Source organism: Ahaetulla prasina, chromosome 6, assembly GCF_028640845.1.
Source record: "Ahaetulla prasina isolate Xishuangbanna chromosome 6, ASM2864084v1, whole genome shotgun sequence".
Lineage (NCBI taxonomy): Eukaryota > Metazoa > Chordata > Lepidosauria > Squamata > Colubridae > Ahaetulla > Ahaetulla prasina.
In genome coordinates, this window is record NC_080544.1 from 31,335,882 (window position 1) to 31,349,317 (window position 13,436).

Sequence of the window (13,436 nt, forward strand, 5' to 3'; positions counted from 1 at the left end):
TTTTGCATTAAAGAAAACAATTCAGGATAATAAATAATATCTTCTTGCAGCACAGTCAGAAATAAAATCCACTGCTTTACGTTCAAGTTCATAATTCAAAAGACGGGAAGCATAGTTACATGTGCTTTTATTAATGCAAGTTAAGCAGGCTTTTGATCAGACTCGCTAACATCACTGATAATTAAACAGAATTTTAAGGACAGTCTTTATGCTCTCACAAATGCACATGCTTATTTCAAGCCTGTATTTTTCTCCAGTATCTGATAGGAAATATATTTTGTTTAAAAGGGAGAAAATAGGATGGCCCAAATGTCAGCTTTCTGCTTTGTCTGAAGATACCGAAAAATAAATGCTTACAATGACTTTGGATGGATTTTTGTAGAGACCATTTAGTTGGACAAGAACAAGAAAGCAAAAAGGACACAGATTTTAGTAATGCTAATTTGGGTTAAATACAGAATCTTGGAAATTGTACAATTATCTCTCTCCTAGATAATGAATGGATTAAGGTGGGCCTGGGTACTTACGGGACCGCCTGCTGTTACCACATGCCTCCCACCGACCTGTACGCTCCCATAGAGAGGGACTTCTCAGGGTGCCGTCCGCCAAACAATGTTGGCTGGCGGCCCCCAGGGGAAGGGCCTTCTCTGTGGGGGCTCCCACACTCTGGAACGAGCTTCCCCCGGGTTTACGTCAAATACCTGACCTTCGGACATTCCGTCGCGAACTGAAGACACATCTTTTTATTTGCGCGGGGCTGGCTTAAATTGGATTTTTAATAGTGAAATTTTATCAATTTTAAATGGGGTTTTAATTGACGGTAATTTTTTAACTTCAGGCTAATTTTAAATAAGTTTTTTAAATGGTATTTTAACTTGTATATTTGTATTGTTGGTTTTATCTTGCCTGTACACCGCCCTGAGTCCTTCGGGAGAAGGGCGGTATAAAAATCAAATAAAATAATAAAATAATAATAATAATATTCTTTTACATTTTGGAATGCTTTTTCTCAGGTTTCTTATCACCTGGCCTAACTCTATACAGGTAGTCCTCGATTTACTATCACAGTTGAGCCCAATATTTCTGTTGCTAAGTAGAACATTTGTTAGTGGGTTTGCTTCATTTGATGACCTTTCTTACCATAATTGTAATGTGAATCACAATAGTTGTTAAATTAGACAAACTGTTGTTAAGTGAATCTGGCTTTCCCACTGACTTTGCTTGTAAGTCACAAAAGGGTATTACGTGACCCCAGGACACTGCAACTGTCATAAATATGAGTCAATTATCAAGGGCATGATATTTGACCACATGACCATGGGGATGCTGCAATGGTTGTAAGTGTGAAAATGGCCGTTGGTCCTACCTGAACACCATTTCTAGTAGAGCTGGAAGAGAACATCCAGGAATGGGCAGTAGCTCTATCTTCTGCATGGAGACAGAGCCAAACTGGGGAAACACCAGAGAAGGAGGGAGGGACCAGAGATGCAAATAAGATCACGTGCTCAGTCTCCATGCAGAGCTACTACCCATTCCTGGATGCTCTCGTATAGCTCTAGGGAGAATTGGTTATAAGTCACTTTTTTCAGTGCTGTTGAACGGTCATTAAATGAACAGTTGTAAGTCGAGGACTACCTGTACTGAGAAAATAAGATGCCAACTAACATGCCTTTCAACTCAATTGTTTTATACCTAATCTTCCTTCCATCCCTTTTCCAATTTCTCCATAATCTCTCACACTAGAAATATTTACTCCTATAACCTGGCACATTATATGAAATGACAGCCAGTTCTTAATATATCCCTAATTTAAAGGTCCGCACTGCATAAAAGAGCAGGATGAATCATGACATGTGAAAGCAGGCAGCAAAATCATATAAGGATACACAAAGAGTCAGACCATTGCTGAGAATTATTCTATTCTATTCTTCTATTTTCTTTTATTATTATTTTTGGCTGACTATGAGTAGATATGGAGAACTCCTTGGCTTCTGAGTTTTTTCCATGTGCTTGAATAGTAGCAGTTTTCATTGCAAATTGTTCCTTCAGCATCCGACACTGTTCTCATTCCAGTTTCTCACAAGATATGTACAGTTTCTATGGCTTTAGCAACAGATTGCTGAATTCTATGTCATTTAAAGTAAGGTACTGAGACAGAAAATGGATAAAATCCCCATCAAAATGAATCTGCTTTTGGTTTTTCCTCTCCCCCCCGCCTTTGAAATTAAAAAGAAAAACCTAACAAACCCAAATAAAGACAATACAAATATACAAAAAAGGCATAATGACAGAAATTTGTCATCTCATAACTAAATTCAGAAATCAGAGAAATTCAGGAACTGTTCCTCTATTTAGATCAGTTACTTTCGATCACTCTAGTCTCCTTTGCAAAGCTACTGCTGCAGGAACAAAAACTAGGGGAGACTTCTATATGTACACCTCACCCCTCAATTTCAGCTCTCAGAGCTATGATAAGACGAACCTCCGATAGTTGTACTGAAATGCAACTTTCTCTCACAATTGCAGTTTACTATAAAAAAATATTCAGTGCTACTAAAAATGCTCTCTTAGAGCCTTCACTGTATAAAGATGACAAAACAAATATATGAATGCAGTAGAAAAATATACTAAATTTACTACAGGGCTTTCTTAACCTAATGCTTGTCAAATGTGTTGGATTTCAATTCTCACCACCCTTAGTGAGAATTCTTATCCAACCCACCTGGAAGGTGCCAGATTTAGGAAGCTTATCCTAGACGTTAGCTTGTGAGAGTTTGTATATGGCTTGTTCCAGACCAACTTCCTCAAAACTATATTTAGCCCCTTAAAGTGATACCTTCTGCTACTAGAAACCTAGAATTAAGTCAAATTATGAAAAGTAAGCAGACAAATATTTTAAAAGGTTGCAGAAAGTGTGGAAAAGAAACAAACGTAAGTGAAATAATTGTGACATTTAAGAGACTCGGTTTGCAGACAATACACAAGGTACTTATCAGAACTGGCAATGCCTTGGTATACAAACATTTACTCAGATGACTGTGTTTAGTTTCTGGATATTGAAACAGCTTTTATGTTTGACATATCACTTGAGGCATACATATTTTTTTTAAAAAAAAGCCATGTTCACATCTGAAAGTCAGAATCAGTTTCACATTAAAAGATGAATTTAATCATTTCCAGAACAGCTCTTTAGTTATGCAAATCTCTAGACTCCTACGAGTTAACTGAAACAAACATACTTTTTGCTTGCTCAGCCGTCCTTTGAGACAATATAGAAAGAACCTGTTTAAATCAAAGGCATATGTAGTACAGATCTTGAACTGCAAATTCCATTACTGATGAAAACAAGGAATCAATCAACCAACCAACCAACCAACCAACCAACCAACCAACCAACCAACCAACCAACCAACCAACCAACCTTCAATTTCTGACTCGGCATAATCCAAATCCAAGAAATTTGGATTTAGGACCTCTTGTGTTAAATGCACACTATTGTTCTTGACAACAGAGTAAACCCATATTGTATTAGGCCTGAAATCATTTATGATTCAATAGGGTAATTAAAGCTGTAAGAAACTTGAAAAGCCTATTTTTACTGTCTCTTGAAAACTATAAAGTTGTAACGTAATGCACATAACTTGCACAAATACATTATTTAACACAATGTTCAAACTGATATTGATATCACTTGCAAATATCAGGTTATGGAAATGGCTGGCCAAAACGACCTTCCAAACAGAAAAATACTTGACAATGGGTTTGACTAAATACCATAGGATAGCCAGAGCAAGTTTTGAGGAGCTGGATCTTATGATCAAATATGTACGATTCCATCAAGGGCAATATCTTGAGAGAACATGCATGCGGAACATAAGATAGAGAAAATATGGCACAATCAATTCAATGGTTAATATTCAATAGTCAACTCCAAGCCTCAGCAAGGACTCTGTATTTACAAATGCTACTTGACAGAACCATATACCGAGACTCAGAGAAAAAAAAAATCTTATTTTCTTCAGGCCCCAAATATATATGTAGTCACTGCTTAAAGACTGTGTGATTCACTTAATGACCATGGTTTGCTTAATAATCACAGTAAAAATGGTTGCAAAATCGGGTCTGGTCACATGATGACTCACTTAATGACCAGAAGTCTGATCCCAGTTGTAGTCATAAAGTCAAGGACTACTTGTAATGGGGATGTTATATTTCTAAGTGCAGAGCTAAGCATCAATAACAAGGAGGCTTAGCATTTACATTTTAAATAATTTATGCACTATCAGGACAGACATAATCTTCACAGTTTGCAGATTCTCCAGAATGGAGAAGTTGCTGATCAGGTCTTTTCATAACCTAAAATAAGATGGCTAGATATTGGAAGGGCTTGACCTACTCATCTTGGCTGTTATGTGGGCTGTTATTCATAACAGTTGGAAAATACTGCCACCTTTGTTTTACAAGAATTAATTTCCAGTTTTTCTATTTGAAAATATGCTGGTCAAGCATGTGAAGATTGTTGCAAGCAGAGTTGAAAAACTGATAAAACGACTGCATCACCTGCACACAAGAAAATGAGGACTGTTTCTGTGGTCCAGAGTCAACTAGAAATAATTCCCCTTTGGTGAAGAAGTAAAAAGTCAAATAGTAAAATGCTCTGAATACAACTTTGCTTGACTCTGCTATGGGTGGAAATAGAGGCCATCAGACTTCACGACTCCAGTTTTATTAAGATGTAATAGTACTATTAAGTCTTGTATACTTTTACTCATTTTTTCCCTGTAGGAAATCATGTCAGTATTCACTGCACCCCCATTCATTCAAATTATGAGATAGACTGGGTGAACATTTCACATCCTACAGAAATGCATTCAGGGCCCTTCGTGGCTTCTATAACTGGATTTCCATATGCCTAGCCTTGGAATCCAACATAGGAACCATGAGCACCAAAAAAACGTTGTGGGGCATTTCTCTTGGCACTTGTCACAGCTGATTTTTGGAAAACTCCTTTAAATTAAAAAAGAAAAAAAGAAAAAAACAATAAAAAGAAATTTGTACTTTATAAATTTGTGATTTCCCGGTGATGTCCCGGTGCCTTGAAGCCGTTCGGGTCTGGATGGGGACGAACAGACTTCGACTCAACCCTTCCAAGACGGAGTGGCTGTGGATGCCGGCGTCCCGGTACAGTCAGCTAGTTCCGTTGCTGACTGTGGGGGGCGAGTCACTGGCCCCCAGGGAGTTGGTTCGCAGCTTAGGCGTTCTCCTGGATGCACGGCTGTCGTTGGAAGAACACCTGACGGCCGTTGCCAGGGGAGCTTTTTATCAGGTTCGCCTGATCCGCCAATTGTGTCCCTTCCTGGACCGGGATTCACGGTCACTCATGCCCTCATTACCTCCCGCCTGGATTACTGCAATGCTCTCTACATGGGGCTCCCCTTGAAGAGCACTGGGAGACTTCAACTGGTACAGAATGCGGCTGCGCGGGGGATAGAGGGAGCGTCTCGGAGCTTCCATATAACACCTCTCCTATGCAAGCTGCACTGGTTGCTGGTGGTCTTCCGCGTACAATTCAAGGTGTTGGTGATCACCTTTAAAGCGCTCCATGGCATAGGACCAGGTTACTTACGGGACCGCCTACTGCCGCCAATAGCCTCCCATCGACCTGTGCGCTCCCACAGGGAGGGTCTCCTCGGGGTGCCGTCAGCTAAACAATGTCGGCTGGCGGCCCCCAGGGGAAGAGCCTTCTCTGTGGGGGCACCTACCCTATGGAACGAACTGCCTCTGGGGCTACGCCTTCTTCCCGACCTCCGGGCCTTTAAGCGCGAGCTCAAGACTTTTTTGTTTCACCGAGCAGGGTTGGCCTAAGAGTAATTTTTAATTGAGTGGTTTTATTACTTGTTATTTTAATATTCGGCCTTATGGTTTCAGATTTTTAAATTTCAAATATTGTGTTTTAATTTTTGTATATGTCTTTTTAACTTGGCTGTAAACCGCCCTGAGTCTTCGGAGAAGGGCGGTATAGAAATGTAAATAATAAATAAATAAGACAAAATGCCACTTCACACATCCTTTTTGTTTCCCACATGTACTACAGAGGTGTTCTAGAACAGGAGTCTCCAACCTTGGTAAATTTAAGACTTGTGGACTTCAAAGCTTTGCTGGCTGAGGAATTCTGGGAGTTGAAGTCTACAAGTCTTAAAATTGCCAAGGTTGGAGACCCCTGTTCTAGAAAACAAAGTCCAATGTTTTATTTGGAATAAGGACCAGATGGTACCTGGGTATTTTGAAACTGTCCTTGTCCACCAAAAGTGCCGTTTTGAGACTGGCCATAGTATTTTTTGTGGCCCTGAAAAACTGGCAGTCCCCTGGCTTAACTTAATTTTTCATTCATTATAGCTTACCAATTCCTAGTGGAATCAGTATTTAGTCTGTACCTCAGAGCTAATAAAAGCTAATAAAGCTTTTTAAATAATAATTTAATAATAATAATAAAGCTAGTGGCATATCTAAGATAATCTTATCTTAAATAACCTTATCTTCTAGTCTATCATACTTGTAAATATCAGTGTAACAGTTAAGAGCTAATCTCCTCCTCCTCACCAGATCATTTATATGTCATGGTTCTTTCAGAACTACTCTTAACTACGTCCCCTTGGTTTGTAACATCATTTTCACACAAAGCAGATCTAGATCACCTTTCTGTACTTTTGTTTCATATAGATTTCAGTGATCTTTGTGCTTGTACCAACTCTTGATGAGAATATAAGAAGAATTAGAAACCCTCTACATAATCCATAGCCATCAGGCAAAGCATACCTGCTCAAATGAAGTAGCCGAATGGTATTAATGCACACTAGCAGATGAGATAGCACTCAATTTTTTTCACTTGTTTATAGGACAAACACTTTTTTTCAAGTAATGTAAGTATAGGTAGTCCTCGACTCACAACAGTTCATTTAGTGATTGTTCAAAATTACAACATCATTGAAGAGCCACAACCATTTTTCAAACTTACAAATGTTGCAGCATCCCCATGGTCATGTGATCAAAATTTGGATGCTTGGCAACTGGTTCATATTTATGACAGTTGCAGTGTCCTGGGATGATGCGATCACTTTTGTGACCTTCTAACAAGAAAAGTCAATGAAAAACCAGATTCACTTAACAACTGCATTATTAGCTTAGAAGATGTAGTGATTCAGTTAACAACTGTGGCAAGAAAGGTCATAAAATGGGGCAAAATTCACTGAACAATTGTCTCACTTAGCAACATAAATTCTGGGCTCAATTTATGGTCTTAAGTCGAGGACTATCTGTATAAAGGAGTATCAGTACGCAAAGGTTCAAGAAGAGTTACTATATAGGTGTTATTTTTACCCAATCCATCATAAAACATTATTACATGAAGGATTCTGATAAATGTAATAATCCATCATAAAACAGAATTTCATGCTTATTTCTGGCGTTATTCAATCTCAACATATGCCCTTTCACTCAATAAGAAGACAGTCTGACTATTCTACTTTATTTCAAACCACACATTCAACAGGAATGAAAGATAATTGACTGAAGATCTTACAAGCAACGTTTGTGCTATGGAACGATTGCATTGTCTTACAGTATGGAACAAAGCTGCAGAGAATTGTCCCATGAGGCATTTGAGAACAAATGAGAATGATCACACTGTTTAATAGTTCATTAACACAAAGCAAGTAAATACTTGTAGGTACAATGAGAGAAGTCAAATTCTGCTCCAGCACTGCAAATTGTCTAGTCCCACTGAGGTCTTCCAAAAAGAGATAAGTACCGTATGTCTGCCAAATTTTTAAAAAGAATTCTTTATGATGATTGTTGAAAGGTACAAATATTTTTTTGGTTAAGTATCTACACTATGTGTACAATTATTATGCAAGTGAGTATTTTGACCATATCATTGTTTTCATGCATATTTCCCACCTCCGAGCTTAGTATATACACTTGAATGCTTAGTGGATAAAAGCATAGGTGATGTGTATTTGTGTAATGAGGGAGGCTGCTGCGTGTGCGAAGGGATCGTGCTCCGCAAAAGCTGAACCTCTGGATTCTGGCACACATGCGCACCTGACAATCAGCTGGCTGGTGCACATGCACACACTGGTTTTCAGCACTGCCGCATGCGCAAAGGACAGCTGATCGTCGCACATGCATGCGCGCCAGAAACCTGGAAGACAAACAGGCAAGGCCGTGCGTGCCAAGTGACATGGTTTTGTGTGCCACTTTGCATAGGCTTGCCATCATGGCCCTATATCAAGGGGTGCATAGTTATTAGGCAGCTTCCTTTCCTCAGGCCAGAGAAGAGATTTAATTGACTCTGAAAAGTCAAAAATTTCAAAAAGTACTTCAGAGGGATGCAGTATTTTTGAAATTGCTAAGATATTGGGCCGTAATCATAGAACCATCAAACATTTTGTTGCAAATAGTCAACAGGGTTGCAAGAAACATGCTGAAGAAAAAAGATGCTCATTAACTACCAAAGATTTGAGAAGACTCAAAAGTCTTCTCCCATTATCCTCCAGTGCTGTCATATTTCAGAACTGCAACCTACCTGGAGTGCCCAGAAGTACAAGGCGTTCAGTAGTCAGAGACATGGGCAAGGAAAGGAAGACTGAAACCCGACCACCACTGAATAAGACACATACCGGTAAGTTGAAACGGCAAGATTGGGCCAACAAGTATCTGAAGACAGATTTTTCAAAGGTTTTATGGACTGATGAGATTAGGGTGACTCTTGACAGACCAAATGGATAGGCCTGTGGCTGGATCAGTAATGGGCACAGAAGAACTCCACTTTGACTGAGATGCCAGCAAGGTGGAAGTGGAGTACTGGTATGGGCTGGTATTATTAATGAGCTAGTTTTACCTTTTCGGGTTGAAGATAGATTCAAAATCAAACCCCAAACCTACTGTCAATTTTTAGAAGACACTTTCTTCAAGCAGTGATACAGAAAAAAGTCTACATCTTTCAAGATGACCATGATTTTTATACAGGACAATGCTCCATTGCATACATCAAAGTATTCCACTGCGTGGCTAGTCTTAAAGATAAAAGAGTAATGACATGCCTCCCCTTACTCACCTGACCTAAACCCTACTGAGAACTTATGGGCCCTTCTTACACGGAAGATTTATAGTGAAGGAAAACAGTACACCTCTCTGAACAGTGACTGGGAGGCTGTGGTTGCTGCTGCACAATAACAACAACATTCAATGGACAACACAGTACCAAGGATCAGGAAAAATAATTACACAGCTGACTGGGTTTTGTTTTTTTTGAAATTTGTGAATTTCATTCACAAATGAATAATGAAGGTGATGATGAATTTACAAGCCTCCCTGTTCACGAGTGACTATGAACTTTTCCACTGACTAGGTTATTTAAATCACCATGACCAAAGTACTGGTTTGACGTGATCTGAAGATGTTAAGCAAAGTGAAATTCAATGAAGACACTAGAAAAGCTGAGAACATAACATTAGGAGCCCACATAGAGAAGGCAAATTACACTCCCTCCCTCAACTTTTCTAACATTAGAAAAAAGACATACAGTATATGCCATTTGCTCTAATAGTATACTCCATTTCAGAGAAGTTGTAAGGATGAAATCAATTATATTGGGATTAGGGGGAAAATAATCCATTTTTCCTGAACTCCTTTAGCAGATCTGTAATAATTCTTACAATCAAATTATGTATAAAATATACCACATCTGATGGCATAATATAAAATGTCACATAATATAATAATGTATCTGAACAGGCCAGGCAGAATTTTCAAAATTACCTTATCTCACTTTAACCAGAAGGCTTTTCAAAGTTCACAATTTAGCCCATAGTCCAAGAGCATTCATGGATATACAGTACTTCACAAAGCACAAAATGCACTAAACATGATGGAAAATTAGGATTTATTTTTTATTGTGCTTGTATTTGAATATTCCTATTCCAATAGCTGGTTTCTCAAAAATTAAAGAAGCTTTTCAACATCAGCAGAATGTTTATCTTTCCTCGTTTGAGTTTTTAAAATACAGCAAATCGCTGAGAGATCAAAAATCTAAATGCTAGTGTTTTATACACCACATCTTGAAGGCAGCTTACATTTTATTGAGCCCTTTGAAAGATTATTAGAAGGCTGCCATCCACTGTCTCATTCAAGTACTACAACTAAGGTGCAAAATTGCCTCATCTGTTATAAAATTGCTTCCAATGCAACATAAAAACTGCTTCCAGGTTTACAAAATGCTAACCCTTCAAATGCCAAACACTTTTCACATAGGGGAACACAATGCAAAGAACCATGAAACAGAGTATTTTCAGAAAGGATTTACATCAGAATTTAACACATGCATTTTTGACAAGTGAAAATTCTATAGGGACATGTCAAGAAAAAAATTATAATATTGAAATTCTAAAAGTGCCTGCTGCTGGATTAGATTCAATGGGTTAACTTGCTGCAATAGGAAAAATATCCCCAAATATGAGGATCCATCTTAACGAACAGCACTGCAAGCTTATCTTATTCATTTGTTCCTTTGGCAAATGCATCTTCAATTGCAGACATATACAAGAGAAAACAGCACACATCCAATATTTACAATGAAATTTAAAATTAAGTGAATAATAAGGAAACCACTGATGACAAAATACAAAACACAGCACTCTGCAATTGCCCCTAAGGCATCGTAGCATCACAAGTGTCTATCTACCTATTTAGAACAGATCAGATTTGATATCATTTCAGTATAAGACAAATAGTCTTTTTATTTCTATATGCTGGTTTCAATTACAGTTGCATCTGTTCTGGTGAACACTTTTGTTTTAATCCTAATTTTGCTATTTTGCTCATTTGGAGTTGCATTATTATTATAAGCTATGCTATGAGTTTTTATTGAAAGGTGATGAAGTGGTTTATATACATTAATTTCTTACTACATCAATTTCTTAAATGTGTTTTAGTTACTTTTTCCTCTGTTTTGCATGCCAAAGGGTTCAGAAAAGATTTTTTTTCTAACAAAAAATGATTGGACATCATCCTTTGTCATATTTAAAAACAGATGAATAATTTGAAGGATGACAGGGGACTATAGCTATCAAGACGTAGGTAGATTATCTCAAATAACACAGAGGAAGTGAGAGAGAGAGAAAGAGAGAGTGAAGGAGGCAATAAATACAGAACTTAATTTTTGGTATCAATAAAAATGTAAACTTTTATTGCTGCTCTTTAGCATTTGTACTTTTGCTTTATAAGGAGGTTTAGTCAGGGGTGAAATGCTCCCAGTTCAGACCGGATTGGGTGATCCGGTAGCGATGGTGGCGGGTGGTCGGTCACAGCTTCTTTTAAAAGGTTAAAAAAAAAGACTCTGACGATCACAGCTGAGCTGCACAATGGTCAGAGCCTTTTTTTTTTTACTTTTAAAAGCATTTTTTTACAACCTATTCGGCTGAATAGGTTCTGATGATTACAGCTGAGCTGCCTGATGGTCAGAGCCTTTTAAAATTATTTTTAAAAGCATTGTTTTTACAATCTATTCTGCCGAATAGGTTGTAAAAATGCTTTAAAAGAAAAAAAAGCCTGGCGATCACAGCTGAGCAGCGTGCTCGTCAGAGCTTTTTTACTTTAAAAGCATTTTTTTACAACCTATTCGGCTGAATAGGTTCTGATGATTACAGCTGAGCTGCCTGATGGTCAGAGCCTTTTAAAATTATTTTTAAAAGCATTGTTTTTACAATCTATTCAGCCGAATAGGTTGTAAAAAAATGCTTTTAAAAGAAAAAAAAAGGGCCTGGCGATCACAGCTGAGCCGCGTGCTCGTCAGAGCTTTTTTTTTTTACTTTTAAAAGCATTTTTTACGACCTATTCACACAAATAGGTTGTTAAAAATGCTTTTAAAAGAAAAAAAAATGATGGCGTGCCACAGCTGATCACTTCTTCTACTTACCCCATGCCTCCTTTTGCTATGTACTGCACACGCGCGCACCTCACATTTGGTGCGTGGTACGCACTGTGCATACGCGCACGTAGCATGCATGTACAGCCAGTAAACCGGTTCAGATTTCACCAGTGGGTTTAGTCTATCCAGACACTGGGATAGAATAAGATTGTGATTTTTTTTTTTTAATGTTGGCTGTTTTAGGATGCTTTGAATTGGGCTTGTTTATCTTTACTGTTTATTTTCTTAGTGCTGTTGTTGTGAGCTACCCAGACTTATAATATATAAGATTACTGGCCATGTAAGTCTCTTAAATAAATAAGTAATATTATTGTATACCATGATGCTGGTTAATCAGTTAGTTCATAGAGTTTTTTTGGTGTTTAGAGTAGATTCATCACAAAACATTATTCATTATCTCCATTTTTCTGGAAAAGAGAATCCATAAATGCAGTACCACGAACAAAAAAGCCCTCTTTTTTGTCACAAAAACTGTACCGGGGAGAGAACAAACATAGTAGAAGGCCTCTAGTGATGACCACAAACTCTAATGGCAGTATTTGCTTCAAATTGAGTATTTCTGTATAAGGGTATTCAAAGTAAGCAGACATAGTGCCCAAAATTACAATCTGCAGCGGCAATTTTGAAATCTCTCAGCTGCAAATCCTAGCAGCTAACTCCCTAATCAGGCAGTAGAAGAAAGCAAGACATATACAAAAGCTTCAACATTTCATTTGCTAAGGATCTTTCTTGTTTTTCAACTTTCAGTTTGAAACGAGCAAGGCTTAGCTCATCGTAAAATAAAACATCCTCAGAATATTGTGAAACAATTAAACACTCATCAAGCTTCCAGATTCTACCACTTAAGTGAATTAAGAATTTTGTGTCATGCAAGCGGCACACCTTTGGACTACAAATATTCTCACATTTTTGATGCGTCAGATACAGGTCAGAAGATAGTGACTTTTTTAAAGGAAAAAAAAAGCCTGTGCATTAAATGAGTCATAAAAAGGGGGACTTTTTTGACGGACACTCAAAGTGATATTATGCTTAGGAGTCTGGATTAGACTGAAGAAGATTCAAATTCAAATTTTCATTTGGCCATGGTGCTCAAAGGAAATCATCTCCCTTCCAAACTATATCTGAGGATTATATGAAGGCACCGTCTTTGTGAGCAAGCTACTAAAATAAAGCTGAGCATGGAAACTTACTGGTTGCTATATCCCCTTGAAGTTGAAGAATCTGTGGGACAGGCATTGTGAGAATAACTGTATCAAAGCAGTCAGAAGAGCCTGTACTGGTGCCTACTTCCCATTTTCCATCTTTGAGGCAGATCTGAGTAACATGATGATTGTAGAAGACATCGGTGTCTGCTGAGAAAGAAAAAGAGAAGCTAACAGATGCCACAATCCCCTTGGAATTAGGTGGCTAATAAATTTAAATTAAATAACTAAATTAAAAAAATTATAAA

General features: G+C 38.0%; 1 protein-coding gene across 3 annotated transcripts in view; it reads right to left on the reverse strand.

Moving 5' to 3' along the window:
• RNLS (renalase, FAD dependent amine oxidase) overlaps nt 1-13,436 on the reverse strand; it is a 156,647-nt gene that overhangs the window by 130,952 nt on the left and 12,259 nt on the right. For 2 of the 3 annotated variants that reach the window (XM_058188266.1, XM_058188264.1), the window contains exon 4: nt 13,177-13,338. In XM_058188266.1, coding sequence (XP_058044249.1) covers nt 13,177-13,338 — 162 coding nt within the window. The remainder of the gene's footprint in view (nt 1-13,176; nt 13,339-13,436) is intronic. The other variant, XM_058188265.1, reaches the window with a different exon arrangement.